This window comes from Rana temporaria, chromosome 1, assembly GCF_905171775.1.
Source record: "Rana temporaria chromosome 1, aRanTem1.1, whole genome shotgun sequence".
Taxonomy (NCBI): domain Eukaryota; kingdom Metazoa; phylum Chordata; class Amphibia; order Anura; family Ranidae; genus Rana; species Rana temporaria.
The window spans coordinates 65626773-65646005 of NC_053489.1; the positions used below are offsets into that span (position 1 = coordinate 65626773).

Sequence of the window (19233 nt, forward strand, 5' to 3'; positions counted from 1 at the left end):
TCCATAGACTCCCATGTTAAACGTCAGTCGAGGCATGGGCACAGTGAGGCAAGCAGATGGACACCCTAGGCTTATACTTGAGTCAATGCGTTTTTCCATTTTTTTGTGGTAAAATTAGGTGCCTCGGCTTATATTCGGGTCGGCTTATACTAGAGTATATACGGTACATTTTTGGTTGCAACATAACAAAATGTGGAAAATTTCAAAGGGTCTGAATACTTTTTCAAGCACTAGAAAAGTTTCTACTCTGAATCTTGTTGACAGAACAATACTGAGTAAAATATTCTGTAAATACCTTGAGTAAACACACGTAAAAGGCACACCATAGGAGATTTGTTTTTTACAAGCAGAAAGTAGATTGAGGAATCCTCCTTGCTGTATTATTGTATTATGACTGTGGAGACACCTCTGCTGTCAGAATACACTGATCAGGACTTCAGCCGATTGGCTGCAGCCCCTGGTCGAATATTAGGTTGCCAACAGTACTGTTTGGCAGAAATAAATTGCTAGATCGGCTTCTACCAAGCAGAAACGGCCATAGCTGATCACAATTCGGCCGGTCCCTACTGAACTGGCTGTATTTCAAACCCATCTCTGGACAGCTTTACTCCCATGTGCAAGAGGCCGAAAAGTACAACCAGCAGAAAATAACAATCTGTTCCACAGCACATACTTTACTTTTAGATAAAACATCAAAATGTATCCTTACCACCGACAAGCAGAGTTGATCCATTCGGTATGTCCTGCACCGCTTCTACGGGATCACTGTAGAATTTAGCATTGTGGGAACTGGATGTAGAAAAAGAACAGCCACAAACCTGAAGGAAAAAAAAAAAGAGAGAGGAAGGCAGTGAGTGTAAATATTAAGTGCAGAGAACGTCCTGGGGCATTTCACAGACAATTAACCAGTCACAGCTGACCCCACACAGAGGGCAAAGCGTTTACCGACTCCTAAAGAGTTCAAAGACACACACAAGTGCAAAGCTATGGGGGTTATTTACGAAAGAAAAAATCCACTTTGCACTACAAGTACAGTCGCTGTAGATCTGAGGGGGACATTTAAGGACAATAAAAAAAAACATTTGTTTGCACATGATTGGATGATAAAATCAGCAGAGCTTCCCCTCAGTTCTACAGCAATGTACAGCGACTGCACTTACAAGTGCACTTGCAGTGCAAAGTGGATTTGCCTTTCGTAAATAACCCCCTATAGGTCCGACTAATTCCCCAGACAGAATCCTTCAATACATTTCTAAGGCTCCATTCACACTAATGCGTCCCCCCCCCCCCCCCCCAAGCTTTTTGCAGAAATGCAGGACTTATTTTTATTTATTTTTTTTAACATGGGTTCCTATGGAACATGTTCACATCAATGCTTTTTTGTGCCTCTGAGTTTTTGGAAAGGGTTGGGGACTTTTTTTCCCTGCAAAAAGCAGCGTTTTGTATGTAATAGAATTCAATGGACCTGCATCCAAAATGCAAGTACCGCGTTTTTGCCGCAAATTTGTGTTTACCCGTTTATAGTTGGTTGTTAAAGCGGTCCTCCACCCTAAAGTGGAGTCCCGCTGATCGGAACCCTCCCCCCCTCCGGTGTCACATTTGACACCTTTTAGGGGGGAGGGGAGTGCAGACACCTGTCTAAAGACAGGTATTTGCACCCACTTCCGGCCACACGCTACGGGCGAAAGACGGGCATTCCGTCACATCCCGTCTGTCGCCCGTTGTGTGCTGGGAACACTCGGCTCCCAACACACAGCGTGTGAGCCAATCGGCGGGCGCAGCGCGACTCGCGCATGCGCCGTAGGGAACCGGGCAGTGAAGCCGCAGCGCTTCACTTCCTGGTTCCCTGAGCGTGGATGGAGGGGGGAGCAGCAGAGAGACGAGCGATCGCTCGTGCTCTGCTGCGATCAGCGCTGGACTCCAGGACAGGTAAGTGTCCTAATATTAAAAGTCAGCAGCTGCAGTATTTGTAGCTGCTGGCTTTTAATATTTTTTCCCCGTGACACATCCGCTTTAAAGGAAATGTAAAAAAAAATTAAAATAAAATTGCTGGCCATAAAAATAAAAAAAAACGCAAATCGTGGTAAAAACGCTCAAAAGCAACATCCATTAGGTGTAAATCAAGCCTAAAAAAAAATAAAATAAAAAAAATAAAAAAAACACTCTGCTTTTGTGGATCAATAGATATCAACTGAGAAACTGCAGAAAAGCATGTAGTGCGTTTTTACCACAATTTTGATGAGATTTGTGTTTTTCATTTTTAAAATCTGCCAACAACAAATTTCCCCCCCAAAAAAAAAAAATTAAATAAAAAAAAAAAAAAAGTCAGCACTGCAGAAACACTGAAAAGCAACATGCATAGAGGAGAATGGAGCCCAATACGGGTTTTCTGGGTTCAGATTAATTTTCAAGTTCTTAACTATAGGGTGAAACGTCACATAGGCTTGTCAACATTAAAGTATGTCGTTGCGACAAAAAAAAATATATATAATAAAATATGCAGTACATCTCTGGAATACATACTTCCCCAGGTTTATTGTTTAAGCCCTGGTTCACACTGGGTACGATTTGAGATGCGATTTGACATGTCAAATCGCATCTCAAATCGGCGGCAATTGTCGGCAATGGCACTGTCTTAATCAGTGCGACGCCGCATCTGCGCTTTCAAAAAGTAGTTCCTGTACTACTTTTTGCGATTTCGGGCCGCGATTTACATTAAATTGCGGCCGAAATCGCGGCAAAATCGTGGCCGCGAAATCGCGGTAAAAGCATTTTACCGCGATTTTGAATTCGCAGCAGTGTGAACCTAGGCTCAAGGGGAGTTCCAGGCATTTTTAATGTTTATTAAAAGTCAGCAGCTACAAAAAGTGTAGCTGCTGGCTTTTAATAAACATGCACTCACCTGCTCCACTGTCCAGCGACGCGCCGGCCGGAGCTCTGTTCCTCTCTCCCCCCCCCCCCTCTCCGGCCGGCGTCCTCATTGTTACTTGACAGCTTTCGGTTTCACGGCCGGGCACTCACTGCGCATGCCTGAGTGGCGCTGTGCTATCTGATTGCATAGGCGATCGCCTGGGACCTGTCACGTGTCCCAGGCGATCGCCTACAGGGAGGGGCTGCCAAAAGGCGATATGACGTATCACCTTAGCGGCCCCTGGGCGGAAGGAGGAAGTGGGACAGGATGTCCCACTCCTCCTGAAGCCCCCACTCCCCCCAAAAAAAATTACATGCCAAATGTGGCATGTAAGGGGGCAAGGAGTGGATTAAGCGGAAGTTACACTTTTGGGTGGAACTCCGCTTTAAGCCTACGTTCAAATTGAGCTGTTTTGACATGTCAATCGCCGCCTATTGCCAGGAACGTCCGAATCTACGCCGGACCAATTCCGAAAAGTCATCTCTGCACTAATTTTGGCAACTTCAGGGCCGATTTGAAAAAACATCCATGCATGAACCAGCACAGATGTCTGTCAAATCGCCCCCCGAATTCGGACTGAAAAGCTGAACTCGCACCATTTCAAATCGACCCTCAGTGTGAACCCAGCCCTAAATACCAAGTAGGGATGAGCTCAGGTCACGGTGTGTTCCAATAAGAATCCAATCCCGCCTCAGCTTTCCCTTTACACTGCCAATCATAGGTGGCCAATGCATCTCCACATATTCAAGGGAAGTGTAAAAGCACAGACACAGGACGAAAAAAAAAAACTCAGGTACTTCTGGATTGGTTGCACCAGAAACTGACTGCATGGTGTGAATTGGAGCCAACTAGAGCCATTGGAATACATGGAAAACACTGTGCATGCATTTTAGCGCAGAAAAAATGCACACAAAACTGTACGGAACTGCGTCTGGTGTGAACTGGCCCTTAAAGTAAATAAGAATATGGTCAATACCCTAAACCCACAAATGGCCTTTCACTGGATTACAAGGTATAAAGCCCGCGTTAGGCAAGGCAACTTTCACACTGATCCATAGCAAAAACGGCATTTGCGGTGCGTTTAACAGAGGACATGGGACGCATAAAAAAAAAAAAAAACAGACACACACACGTGTGTTATTGTCACATTTTTAATGCATCTCAATGGCGTTTGTTTACCACACCAAAAATGCAGCAAGCAGGGTTTTGCTAATTGCAGCATACACGGAACTCATCAGATGATTAAAAAAAAAAAAAATGCGTGACTGTGTAAACGCAAAAGCACAAAAAAAAAAAAACACACACAGATCAGTGTTAAAGCAGCCTCCGCCCTTGTTGACACAGGTGTGCTGTTCTATACAGCAGTTTGAAGGGCCATCTTTACCCAATACGGGATGCACAGGTGTCGCGTACAGCCGCATGTGGCAGGTAGGTGGTTGCAAGGACCTGGCGATCACCAAAAAGCCCATTTAGAACCTCTGTCAGGTGTTTATTGCGGTCTGTGTCCCCGCTGAGTAGATTTTCCCTCTTTATCGTTCCTGGCGATTGTAATGTCCAATATAGAAAGAAGGGAAATTATTATTCAAGCAAGTTTCACGTTACCCAGATTTAGGGTGGAACATAAAACATAGTCAGGGTCCACTTCCCTATTGGCTCCCATCATATTCGGGCAAACTGTCAAGAAAAATCTAAAAGCAAAAGTGAAGTGGTGTCACTGCACTTGAATTCCATTGGTAGTTCCTCCGAGTCCGTAAATGAAAGTACAAACCTGCGGCTGGAGGAAGAGTCTGCAGGAGCCAATACGCTGCACCTTTAATCCACTTGTCACAAGGGTTGGAGGACTCCAAAAAGGGATAGATAGAATATATATATATATATATATATATATATATATATATATATATATATATATATATATATATATATATATATATATATATATATACACACACACACACACATACACACACACACACACAAATTAAATTCACCAATATATTTTTATTGTCCAAAAGCTGGAATTCTCCTTTTACCACAATGATCAATTACTGTACAGGTGACCTTGTAGGACACACTAATCAGAGGCAGTGAGTGCACACTGTGCTCGTGACACAAAGGTGACATGTAGTTCCATGTGACACCCTCCTGTCATCGGTAGCAAACATTCTCACCACCAGCAACTTTTCCTAGACGGCCACCGGCCACTCCGACGTCAAGGTCACTGCCACTCCTATGTAAAAGTTATTACAGTCACGCTGCATGCATGTCACACAATGCATATTCATGGTCTTACTGCACACACATTGCACTATACAAAGTCATGATGGATGGGGTGTGTGTCATGACTGTGTAGTGTGTGTGTGTGTGTGTGTGTGTGTGTGTGTGTAAAATATATATAATACACACTGCATAACACAGTCATAATATATATATATATATATATATATATATATATATATATATATATATATATATATATATATATTATGACTGTGTTATGCAGTGTGTATTATATATATTTTACACACACACACACACACACACTAAACAAAGTCATGACACACACATTGCACTATACAAAGTCATGACCAGTGTTGCCAACCTACCAGATTGAAATTTACTGGCACGACACCTGAAATTTACTGGTGTAGCCATGTTTTTACTGAAATTTCACAAAAGTTACTAAATTACATTTTTAGGTGCAAATGTCAGTATTTAGGCTACAAATAAGTACGCTGGGCAAATAGCAATGTGATTTAAGGTAGATATTAAAAGGTAAAAAAAAAAAACATTTGTTATTTTCGATATAATAAGGGCAAATTATTTAGTCACATCACCTCCTGCCTCCATCCCCCTCTGCCACCAACACCCCCTGCCTCCATCCCCCTCTGCGGTGCCACCAACAACGCCTGTCTCCGTCCCCCGCCCTCTGCGGTGCCACCAACATCCCCTGCCTCCAATCTCCCCCTGCCTCTATCCCCCTCTGCGGTGCCACTGCAGCCACCATTACCCCCTGCCTCCAATCTCCATGCGCAGTTCCAAGCCGAACCAATCTCGACTATTTTTACTGGCACATTTCCACAACCACGAACATTTACGAACGGGGGGAAAAAAAGTGCCAGTTTTTACGAACTGTCCGTAAAAATACGAACGGTTGGCAACACTGGTCATGACACACACACCTTGCACTATACAAAGTCATGACACAGACACACACACACACACACACCTTGCACTATACAAAGTCATGACACACACACACACACACACGTTGCACTATACAAAGTCATGAGAGACACACACACACGTTGCACTATACAAAGTCATGACACACACGTTGCACTATACAAAGTCATGACACACTATACAAAGTCATGATCTTGCTACACACACACCCCCTTTACAATGCACATTAATATCACACTTTAGCAGGAAACCACACATTCAGAGTGCTCAGCTCTCACAGCATGCAACCACTTTAACCAGTATAAACCAGCATGGTCCTGGGTGTGCAGACTGGAGCTCACAAGGCACCCATCCCAGCAGCAGCAGCAGGCAGTGCCAAGAAAAGTGGTAAACAGTGGGCACAGGCAGAGGGTGGCCATGACAGCTGGCATACCTTGGTGTGTACAGTCCAGGCAGAGCTGGCACTCCTGTCCCATGCTCTGTGCAGGCCTCTTCTCAGGACAGGCAGATACTTGCAGACAGACATAGTGACACAGACAAAGTTGCAGATCTCCCCCAGCAGTAGTCAGATGAGGAGAGGCCCTGATCACTCCAAGGAGGAGGGGGAGGGCTCACTAATGACGTAGGGGAGGGCTGGAGGCTGCCAGCTGCCTCTTATTGTTGCCATGCTGTGAGGTGTGTGCTGAGGGAGGGATAGATCATTATTATCACACCTTATCACAGCTTTCTATTGATCTATTCCTCTTATCACAGCTTCTGTCTGCTCCTCTCAGGTCTCTGTGTCATGTGAAAGGTAGTTCAGCCATTATTTACAGTGGAAAGTGACACTAAACAATATCCTTATTCCCCAAAAATAACCCAATGCACAACCACAGCGTAATGCCCGGTACACACTGCGTGACTTGTCATGTGACAAAGCCGCATGACAAAGTCGCGACCCATTAACGGCAATGGAACCGTTCTAATTGGTGCGACTCATGTCGCTCCGACCTAGAAAAAGGTTCCTGCACTACTTTGGTGTGACTTTAACACAACTTACATTGAGTTCCGTTAATGAAGTCATATGTGAGTTGTGATGAAGTCGCGCAGGGATGTCGGCGTCAAAGTCGCACTGGTGTAAATTGTCACTAAGGCCCCATTCACACTTGTACAACTTTGACACGACTTGAAGCAATGCATGTGTTATCTTGAGGTCTATATGAACCTCAAGTCGCATCAAAGTCTGACCCAAGTAGTGCAGGGACAACTTTGAAGTCGCACAGATATGAACGGTACTCATTGGAATTCATGGGGAGACTTTGCAGTGCCAAGTCACATAAGTGTGACCTTGGTGTTTTAAATCACGGGCAGATTCTGCCTATGATTTCAAAGCACTGAGGTGTGAAGGACAGAACGCACATTTGAGATGCTTCGCACGCCATATTTTTCCTCTCCATCTAGACCACGCCCACAAGTGAATGCCCCGCTCCTAATTAAAATAATGCTCTGCCTACAGACTTAAAAAGTGTCCCTAGATTTTATTTTTTAGGATGTTGCCAACTATACACAGGTGTTGCGTGCATCCTCGTGCCAGTGTTCTGTTGAGAAATGCCCCCTATCGAAAAATGCACGGCCGGAACTGCGCATGGATCCTCAGAACAGCTGAGTTTTCATCAGCTGTTGTCTTGCGTGGCCGAGGCACGTTCATGTAGGAGAGAAGCGGATATTTACATGAAGGGGGCGGATATTTACATGATGGGCAGTGCTGGGGGTGGAATTTTTATTGATGTCCAAACCAATCTACTAAAGAAATCTTTATCTAATATAGAATAAGCCGCCTTCAATTGACTAAACAATTGCCATTGCTGGAGACAACCTTCAAGACCTTCCTTGCTGACACCCTACACTAGGGAATCCCTTGTCGCTACACTCAAGCCCTGCAAATGGATAAGTAGCAATTGTTTCACTTGTAGTACTATAGGAAGAACTGCTGCATATATTTCACCTAAAACAATTGCTGTTTTTTATTATGGCTTGTAGCTATTAACATACTGCTTGGGACTAACTGTTATGTCTATGGCTGTTTGCTGAGGAACATCTTAAAGGGACATCTACTCTCAAAATTACCTGAGCTATATTCGCCTCTCATATGCAACTATTAGTTGTCTTAACAACTCCTATTTTCTACGTGCTTGACATAAGTGTCAATTGTTTATGGGCCTTGCCCTAACTTGCTGAACATGTTCGCTCTAAACTTTCTATGCTAAGGGTTGATGGTATTTCATACCAACTCCCTTAGTGGCCTAATGCATTTCTATATGTTTAAGTGATATGATGTAGAGAACCCCCTAACTCCTGTTTGCGTGGGATGACGCCTGGGGTTCCTTACTGATAATCACTTGCATATAGAAGTGCATTGGAATCTTCAAGTGTATGCTATAATTTTAAACGCTAAGCTCTGGTCGCATTTTGTAATGCGTCCAACCTTAGTAGCTCAACGCCTTTCTTTATGTGAGAGAGAGGTGATGTAGAGAACCCAGGGCCATCATAATAGCATCATGGGCCCCTGGTCAAAATAATGCTTTGGGGCCCCTACAATGGAGACAGTGCAGGTAAACAGACATCAAGTAGGTAGGAGGCAGACAAGCGGAGCTTCCCGTTTTGGGTGGAGCGCTGCATTAACTACATGAACAATCATTCTGGACAGCAAAGAAACAGTGGGGAAAATACTAAATACAAAGCTATCCTGTGCATATAATATCTCTTCTAAACTGATGCCTCCCCAGCACTATGGCCCCTCTACACCCAAGCTATCCCCCAGCACTCTGACCCCTCTACACCCCACTCCGGGCATTCCAAGCCCTTCGGTGCAAACAGTGCTGGACAGCTGGCACCATCCACAATGCTACTTCTGCAGGTGGGCTTTCAGTGCTGCCTACTCAGCAGCTCCCACCCTGCAGCCTTCGAGTCCCGAGCATTCAAGCTGCATGGGGCAGGGTCAGAGCATCACTGGTGCTCCGACCCTGCCCCTCCCTGCTGGCTGTGAAATAATAGGCATTGTTCTGCAAAGCATGGCGCACCGCTGCCAGCCTGCCTCCCCTGTGATCCATCACTCTCAGTGCCATCATGGGGCCCCCAATTTTGGGCCAGTGTGGGCTCAAGGACCAGCTGCTTTGGGAAAAGTGCAGGGGCCACCCATGCAGCTAGGGTCCCTGGGCAGTGCCCAGGTGTGCCCTCTCATTAAGACAGTCCTGAGAGAACCCCCAAACTCCTCTTTGCGTGGAGTGATGCCTGGGGTCCAATACTGAATTCTCACATAAAGAAGTGCATTGAAATCTTTGCTAACCGCAATTGTGGTTCACTCCCTTCACCAGAGCTGTTACCGGCTGAAGCCCCTGGTCTTTTTCCCACCTAGCAACACCCTTGCTCAGGGCTTACTCATACTGGCGCTGTGCCCCCTATAGTGTGATTGAGCGTCTTCTTTATGCAGTGGGAACTGTCCCAAGCTGTGTGCAAGCAGCCCATGTTTCTCTTGGAGGACATAGTGGCCCATTCAGGAAAGGGATGAGTTTCAACAGACATACAGCACAAGACACCACACTGATACATTGTTTTATAAAACGTATCCACAGTACATTTCAAAGTAAAAAATGAAAATAAATAAACAAATAGAAAAGATATATATAAAAATATTCAGTGTTTGTAGGTTAGCAGTTTGGTATAATGTTCCCTTCCTTTAGTATGTACCCCTTTGTATTAGAAGATGACATTACTCTTTCCAGGAAAGCTATATTTAACACATAGGTCAGTAGGCTTTCGCAATGGAGAACGCAGTGACCATATGTTGAATTGTTGGATATTTTTGTTATGTTAATATGTACTAACAAGACCAATGAGGTTTAAAGGGTATTATGTCCATAGAGATTATGTATTAATGACAAAGACCCTTAAAGATTGGTCTCTATAATGTTAGTTGTCTAAGTTGGGAAAGCACATGATCTGACTATATGTGAAATACACATTATTTTGGTTATTAACTTGCAATCCTATTTGATTAAAAAAGTTTAAGGCATTATAGATGGTATTCATCAACCAAGTTAAAGACAGGCCAGCTAGACTTTTAGGTGGATTCAGAAAGACTTAGGCTGGCGTATCAGTAGATACGCCAGCCTAAGTCTGAATGTGCGCCGGCTCTAATTTAAGCGTATTCTGGTAACCAGATAAGTGTCTTACACCGTCGTATCCTAAAGTGTAATTTTTAGGCTGACCGCTAGGTGGCACTTCCATTGCGGTCAGCGTAGAATATGTAAATCACTAGATACGCCTATTCACGAACGTACGCCCGGCCGACGCAGTTCAGATATGCCGTTTACGTAACGCATTATCAGGCCTAAAGTTATTTCATCAAATAGCTGGCATAGTAATGTTAAGTATGGCCGTTGTTCCCGCATAAAAATTTTACGTCGTTTGCGTAAGTCGTCCGTGAATAGGGATTTACGTCATTTACGTCCACGTCAAAACCAATAGGACCGTGCGGCGTACTTAGCCGCAATGCACACTGGGATATGTACACGGACTGTGCATACGCCGTTCCAAAAAAATGTCAATCTCGTCAGGTCAACCCAAATTAACATAAAACACGCCCCCTCACGAGCTTACGCCCGCCGCATTTACGCTACGCCGCCGTAACTTAGCAGGCAAGTACTTTGTGAATCATATACTTGCCTCGCTAACTTATGGCGGCGTAGTGTAAACACGATACACTACGCCGCCGCAAGGATAAGCCTGCCTACCCGAATCTAGCTATATGAGTCTATTAAGATTTTGGAAAGTTCTCAAGGATCACAGCAGCTACAGTAATAGGTAGATTCAGGTAGATTGGAATAACTTTAGGGTGGCGTAGCCTAGCCTGTTTAGGCTACACCGCCGTAAATTAGCTAGGCTAGTAGTGATTTTCAATCTACTTACCTGCTAATCTACGGCGGCGTAGCCTCAAACGAGCGGGCGTAAGGGCGCCTAATTCAAATGACTTGGAGGGGGGCGTGGATCATGGTAATGAGGCTTGACCTCACGTTTTTTGACGTTTTTCTACACTGTGCATGCGCCGGGCGCCTACATTTCCCAGGGTGCATTGCGGCTAAGTACGCCGTACGGGCCTATTGATTTCGACGTGGACGTAAACTACGTGGCCATACTTTAACATTGTTATTCCACCTCATAGGTGGAATAACTTTAGGCCACCGAAGGCCTTACGGAAACGACGTAATTCGACTGCGGCGGGCTGGCGTACATTTGGGAATCGGCGTACAAGCTCATTTACATTATCTACGCCGGCCGCAATGGAAGCACCACCTAGCGGCCATCCGAAAAATAGCAAACTAAGATAGAACGGCGCAAGCCGTCCTATCTTAGCTTTGTTTAGGCGTATCTCTGTTTGAGCATACGCTTAAACATACGGCGGCGTACATTCAGAGTTAGGTCGGCTTATCTACTGATAAGCCGGCCTAACTCTTTGTGAATCTACCTATAAGTGATTAGCACTTCCACCTAACAGCATGAGGATTGTTGGTAAAAATCCCAACCATGACACTTATCTGCCTGGAGTTTGTATGATCTCCGTGTGCCTGCGTGGCTTTCCTCCCACAATCCAAACATATGCTGGTAAATTAAAGGATCTGTAAACCATCATGTTTTTTCACCTTATGCATCCTATGCATTAAGGTGAAAAAACACCTTGCAGTGTCCGTCCCCCCCCCCCCCCCGTTTTACTTACCTGAGCCCCGAATTTCCGTGGGCGCGATCCCGCATCTGTTGAACAGGAAGGGCCACACACACATCAGATTTTGCTGGTCCCTGCTGGACCAGACAAATTTCGATCCATCTATGCCAAGCTTTAGTTTCATGTGTATATCAATGTCTGTGTCTCAACTTGGGAGATTTTCCCTCAGCTCCTGTTCTGGCAGCATGAGGTGAGTGATACGAGATGATGGAAGATTCAGGGCCAAAGACTAGAACATTTTTCAGGTTTTATTACAGTTCCTGGTAACCTCCATTCCTCTCATTTCTTGTGATGGTATCACAGGAGTGTAAAAAGAGTGGAAACACAGACAGGAATAAAAACCTGAAAAAAGCTATAACCCAATGCTTGTCAACATAAAAAACATATTGGCCCGGATTCAGATACAATTGTGTATCTATCGGCGCGCGTAGCGTATCTCAGATACATTACGCCGCCGTAACTTAGGGCGCAAGTTGCGTATTCAGAAAGAACTTGCGCCCCAAGTTACGGCGGCGTAGTGTAAATGTGACGGCGTAAGCCTGCCTAATTCAAATGTGGATGATGTGGGCGTGTTTTATTTAAATTACATGTGACCCCACGTATTTGACATTTTTTACGAACGGCGCATGCGCCGTCCGTGAACGTTTCCAAGTGCGCATGCTCCAAATTACGCCGCAAACTGTCAATGCTTTCGACGTGAACGTAACTTACGTACAGCCCTATTCGCGAACGACTTACGTAAACGACGTAAAATACGACGCTGTTCGGTCGTTTCCTAAGTCCATACTTAACATGACTTACCCCTGCTTTATGAGGGGTAACTTTACGCCGGAAAACGCCTTACGTAAACGGCGTAAAAAATGCGCCGGGCGGACGTACGTTTCTGAATCGGCGTATCTACCTAATTTGCATATTCCTCGTGTAAATCTACGCGGAAGCGCCACCTAGCGGCCAGCGTAAATATGCAGCCTAAGATACGACGGTGTAAGAGACTTACTCCGGTCGGATCTTAGGGAAATCTATGCGTAACTGATTCTACGAATCAGTCGCATAGATACGACCCAGCAACTCAGAGTTACGACGGTGTATTCGGAGATACGCCGTCGTAACTCCTATGTGAATCCGGGCCATTGTGTAAAATATTTAGTATAAGACAGAAAACTATCCGAGAATTCAAACATACTAGAGGATATGATTAGAGACTGTAGACATGCAAGTAATGGGGGTGGGGAGTGTGTGTTTGGAGACTGAAGACGCAATACTGGAGAAAGTCAGAGACAGGTGAGATGAGACTGTTAAGCCTCGTACACACGGTCGGACTTCCATCGGACGAATCCATGGATTTTTGTCTGAGAGCCCCAGAGCTTTAACACAAAAGTTTCCCACACTATTCAAAGTCAAACAAATGTTTGGCTTTAAAATGTAGACCTAATTATTACTTTGTGTCAGTCTTCTCTGCAATGATTTCAATTTGCTTCTCGGGTAACAGAACTTCTTATTCTGCGGTTTGTAGCATTCTTGAACATGAGAGCCTTCCATTTCTGGAACAGGGCCCACAGGTTCCTCAGCAGGCCAAAGTGGAGGCTATTGTAATAAACACGTGAGCTTTCTGGACAAACAGTCCGTTAACCTTTGTACAGCATTTTGCTTTACAAACTTCCAAATAATATTATAGACATATACCTGTTGTGGTGCAACAACTAAAGCCCCATGCCGTCTTGGTGTTTAGCAATGGTGCATGGGGCTGCAGAGTTTAGGTGTAGGCAAACTTTGCACACTTGTAGAGGAAGAAAGGGGCTATATGTGTGCCAGTTTGGGGTCCAAGGGACCTACGGCCGGCCGGTACCAGGTCCCCAAAATCTGGAAGATCAGGAGCAGAAAGGCGACTCGAGTATAAGCCGAGGGGGGCATTTTCAGCACAAAAAAATGTGCTGAAAAACTCGGCTATAACTCGAGTATATATGGTACTCCAAACTAAAGCAATCTTCCGGTTTAGGATTAAACATTTTAAGAGAAAATAATGATAATAGAGTTAAAGCGGAGTTCAGCCAATTTTTATTTTTTTTAAATTCAGCAGCTACAAATACTGCAGCTGCTGACTTTTAAAATATGGACACTTACCTGTCCAGGGACAAAATGAAGTTCAATGCTTCCAAGCATGCGTCGACCTGATTCTGAGCATGCGTGGATTTTTAACCGATGGACGTACCCACAGACGATCGTTTTTTTCTATAGGTTTTTTATCCATCAGATAATTTTAAAACAAGTTCCTATTTTTTTAACCTATGGATAAATAACTGATGGGGCCGACACACGATTGGTTTGGTCTTATGAAAACGGTCCATCAGATCGTTTTCTTCGGACTAACCTATCGTGTGTACGCAGCAAAAGAGTTGAAAACATGAACAAATGCCCTCTCCAAGGACAAATTTTACACTGGTAAGAAATTCTCAATGATCCTCATTGATCAGTTGCCCCCAATCAGTTGCATCCATCAGAGTACACCTACAGATCACTTGTCTCTATCAAAGTACTCTTACAGATCAGCTGCGCCTACCAAAGTATACTTCTACATCAGTTGTCTCTATCAGAATACACCAATAAACCAGTTGCCCTCATCAGAGTATACTCATAAACCAGTTGTCCTCATCAGAGTACACTCATAAACCAGTTGTCCTCATCAGAGTACACCCATAAATCAGTTGCCCCCATAAGAACACCCACATGGAAAAGCTGCCTTCATCAGAATATCCCCATTAACCATTTTCCGCCCTCACCAGATTACTCCACTGGACCCAAAAATGAAGAATAAGTCCCCTTTCTGACTCAATTCATTTTAGTGGCAATCAGAATTTTTATATGAAGGCTAACATTTGTTATCCATATGTCCCTGTAATGTTAGGTTTATTTATTGTCCCTGGCACTTGAATTTGTTTTACTTTTCTCTCTATATGTTGATGTTGTATAAAAAATATATAAAACGTAGGTGAAGGTGCTAAATATGATTCTTCTTTATTATTGTAGATGTACGCAGTATTTACTGCAGACGCAGCTCACAAGGCAGGACTGCCCCAGTGAGAGAGACAGAATTTGAAAGCTACATTAGGACTCCACCAGCATGTGCCATTCACACAGAGACTCCACCAGCATGTGCCGTTCACACGGAGACTCCACCAGCATGTGCCGTTCACACGAAGACTCCACAAGCATGCAGCATTAACATGGAAATTCCACAAGCATGTGACGTTCACACGGAGACTCCACAAGCATGCAACATTCACATGGAGCCTCCTCGAAAACTGAGGGAGTTGTTTATGTACTCCAGTGCCCCTGCTTATTGCAATATGTGGGTCGTACAAAAAGACCAATGTGGAAGCGAATCAGGGAGCACGTACAGAACATTGAAAAGGGCTGTGTGGAACATAATGTTTCGCGACATTTTGAGCAGTGTCAGAATAAAGACCCAAGAGGATTAAAATTCTGGGCCATTCAAAAGTACATACCCCATTGGAGGTGAAGCCATAAAGTTAGGGAGCTTAGTAAGTGTGAATCTCGGTGGATACATGAGATGGTCACTTTGGCCCCAAATGGCCTTAACATTGAGTTTGACCTCAATTGTTTTATTGCAGATTTTTTATTTTTTGGGTTGATTAATTTATTGTCTGTTTATGAAATGTAATTTATTTAATATGTATATGGGGATTGATTAAGATTAGAATGACCTTTATTGGTGGCATATAGTGGAATATGTTCCAATATTCATACAATGTAAACACATTTTAATCTTTTTTAATAATAATTTTTATATATTTTAATTATATATGTTTCAGTTGTATAATTGTGTCTATATACTGTTAACATGTAATTTTATGTAAATTTATTATTGCCCACTAGGGGGGGTGATGATTCCCATTTTCCTATTTTCTATTGTTATAATGGAAATGGGTATCTGCCTGTTTTTTGGTATTTTTGCCACTGGAGGCAGCACACTAGAGATAGTAGTGATCTTTGTGATACTCATAATAGTGATCGATTAATTAGTTTTAATCTTTCAAGTATATTTTTAATATTTTTAATGCTGTATGTTTATATTAAAAGCTTGTGATATTCACATTATCAATTTTGTCAAAAGCTGTACAAGTAAGCCGACAATGATGTGAAGGATCGTCCTCCGCTCTTGCCTCCATGGTCAGTCTGCATAAATAGGCAGCTGACATGGTCACATGGCAACCCATGAATAAGTCGCGTGTCTAGTGACGATACGCGTGGGGGAGGAGCCGAGTGACGTGACCATCCACCTGAGGAGATCGTCAAAGCACTGAGCGGCGTTCGTATTACTTTACAGCAGAGCCTAATGAGATCGAGGCTTCCGTGAGTGCAATCGCTGTATTGCATTGGTTTTCTTCCTTTATCCATACGTTATTTGCACCATATTTGTGTTTTCTTTTTTACATGAGCGGCACTGCCCTGAAGGGAAAAGTTATATAGAAGTGAAGCCTGTACACTCTGAAATATCCCATGAATATCGGACTGTGGTGTGTTTATCTTTCCACCTGACAGGGGTTGTACTGACTTGCTGCAGCTGCCCATGAAGATTGCATGCTGGTTTCAATAGGGATTTATTCCTAGCACTTCACTGGCACTTCACTGGTTGATTTATTAATTTGGTTCATTGTCTATTTGCACTTGTGATCCCTTTTGTATTAAGTTACAAGGGGATCTCTTTCTTATGTAATTTTGTACTTAGAAATAAGTTATTATCAGCGCAACACACCTATCTTATCACAATATTTTGGTTTTGTACACTCTTTTTGTGTTTGCAGCGGTATTATTTAGTTTTTTATTTCTATATATTTTTCTTTGATTAATTAGAAGTAGTAGCGCTGTAGTACCATATATTCATTTACTCTCGATGACCGGTGTCAGAGATGGCGTGAATAGGCAGGGTTTCCATGGTGACCAATCCAGAGCGGGGTAACGAGCCATCTGCCAGGTGAATCTGCAACTGAAAGTCTTTAGGCCGGTATGGAACATGCAGCTTCTGGGCCAGGGCAGAATCTAGGAAGCAGCTGCAAGCCCCGGAATCAACGATGGCCGGCAGCTGAGTCGCCCCCTGCGGGAGCTGTAAAGAAAAAAAAAGGACAACATAAGTCTGTGGTAGGTTGGAAATGTGACAACTGAAAGAAGGTGGTGATCTTGACTTACTGGGTCTTATGGGACAGGTGCGAAGAAAATGTCCTGCAGCGCCACAATACAGACAGAGATTGGATTGCCGTCTATGTTGTTTCTCTTCAGGGGTGAGAGGTGCCCGGAGTAGACCGAGCTGCATCGGTTCTGGATCTGAAGGTGAAGCAACAGGTGGAACCGGAAGGGGTGGAGGAGCAGGGGAGAATCTAGGCGGAATCCAATTGGGACGGGATGCCTGGAAGCGTTCCTGCCGACGTTCTCGAAGGCGTCGATCAAGCTGGGTGGCTGATTGGATTAGAGCTTCCAAAGTGGCAGGTGGATCACCTCTGGCTAATTCGTCCTTGAGGGACTCTGACAACCCTTGGCGAAACTGGTACTTTAGGGCGGTTTCATTCCACCCTGTATCAGCAGACCATGTACGGAATTCCGCAACATAGTCCTCTACGGGTCTTCTACCTTGACTTAGTTGATGAAGGGTAAGTTCAGCTGTGGCTGAGCGGAGAGGATCGTCGTATAACTTAGATAAATGTTCGAAGAAAGTGTCAATGGTATCTAATATTGGGCTCCTTTGTTCCAATAAGCTGTGAGCCAAAGCTTGCGGTTCGTCTGCAAGGAGGGAGATCACGAAACCGACCTTCACGGCTTCCGAACAGAAAGTTCTGGGTTGAAGAGCCAGGTACAGGGAACAAGAGTTTTTAAAGGCTCAAAATTTCTTTCGGTCGCCAGCGAATCGCTCCGGAGTTGGCACAAGCGGTTCTGGATGAGTTACAACCACTGGAGAGGTGCTTCTGCTGAATGCCAACCAGGACGGACGTCCAGCGTGGCCGCACACGCCGACCTATTCCTTTGGGCTTCTGTGTCACTGAGCATGTTAGGAGCATAATCTATACTACTGCTACAGTGCCATCTAGTGGCCTTTTGTGAGTTAATCCTCATTCCAGCCTCCAAAATTCATTTTTCAATCAAGGAGAGGACTCTTGCGGACATTCCTCCATCTTTTGTCCTCACATTGCTCCTTCATCCGTGCGTTCTTTGGCCTTTTGAACCGCTCTGTTTCCGTCCAGGCTGTTATACTTTTTCTATAAGATACCCCAACTAGTTATACATTGCCCGTTAGTGTATGGTGGATGTGGTTGTGACCTGTAGCACCAGACTCCACCCTACAAGGTGGACGGTCTGATTACGAATTGCATCTTGGACGCTGTTGAGCATTTTTCAAATCTATTCAAGCACCGTTTATCTAAGCTCCCGAAGAAGCGACGACGCCGCGAAACATGTCGAGCTGAACCCCATTTTAATCAGAACTCATCCTGTATCATCTTTCGAAGTTACAACGCCACCCAGCGCTTCTAGTGTATTCTATACATCCAGCCCTGTGGCTAATAGCGGTGTCTTCAGAAAGTGCTAGGATTTGAGCTCTTATGTGTATCCTAAATGTTTGCTTTTCCTTTGTCTTTTTTCATATAGAGCAATTGTTATGTATCTTTGTAGTTTTGTATTTACTAAATTAAAATATTTATAATTTTAACATTTGGTGCCTGCAAAGTCCAATCTCTCTCAGTCTAAGACTTAGTGTCTTTTTCTACATACCTACAACCACTGGAGAAGCAGAAGAGGGTTGAGAGGTGGCAAGACCTGTAGCTAGTGCCGCAGAGGCGGCCAAGGGTCCGGGAGTGACATTCATCTGTTGAAGGCGACCATCCATCTGCAGATAGCCTTCCTGTAGCTTTTGTACCGCTTCGGTCAGGGCTGAGACTTGTTGGCAAAGCGTCTCAAAAGGCGAGCGCACCCTGTCGGCCTCGGACATCTGGCTGGTTTGTACTATCAGTTAGTAACGAAAGTACACTTACCAAGGCCAAGATGCTGAGGGCGGCTCCCTTTGCGACCTGGCGTGATCCGCCCCCTGGAGTGAGGACAGGGGGAAAGACGCACCAGGAGGCACCGGTACCGATAGGAAGGTGGTGGTCAGGTGAGTGGAACAGGACCAATCAGGCAGTAGTCCGCTGGAAGTAGCCGAGAAGCACAGCAGGGAATTCCAGGAGGTCCGGGAACCAGGATCGGATGAAACAGAGGGTAATCCAGAAATCAGGCTGTGGTCAAGGAAACACGGAGAGACAGGATAGTCCAAAGTTCAAGCCAAAAGGTCAAGGGCGGGTGAGATCAATCAGTCCAGTAAGCAAGCCGAGGTCAA

The 19233-nt window shown here is 44.5% G+C and overlaps 1 protein-coding gene across 1 annotated transcript in view; it reads right to left on the reverse strand.

The window, feature by feature from the left end:
- Positions 1–6724, reverse strand: part of OXCT1 (3-oxoacid CoA-transferase 1) — a 205779-nt gene extending 199055 nt beyond the window's left edge. The window contains exons 1-2 of the mRNA XM_040338845.1: positions 6531–6724; positions 710–818 (exon numbers count right to left, since the gene is read on the reverse strand). Of these exons, the coding sequence (XP_040194779.1) occupies positions 710–818; positions 6531–6623 (202 nt within the window). The 5' untranslated portion in view covers positions 6624–6724. The remainder of the gene's footprint in view (positions 1–709; positions 819–6530) is intronic.
- Between the last annotated feature and the right edge of the window lie 12509 nt (positions 6725–19233).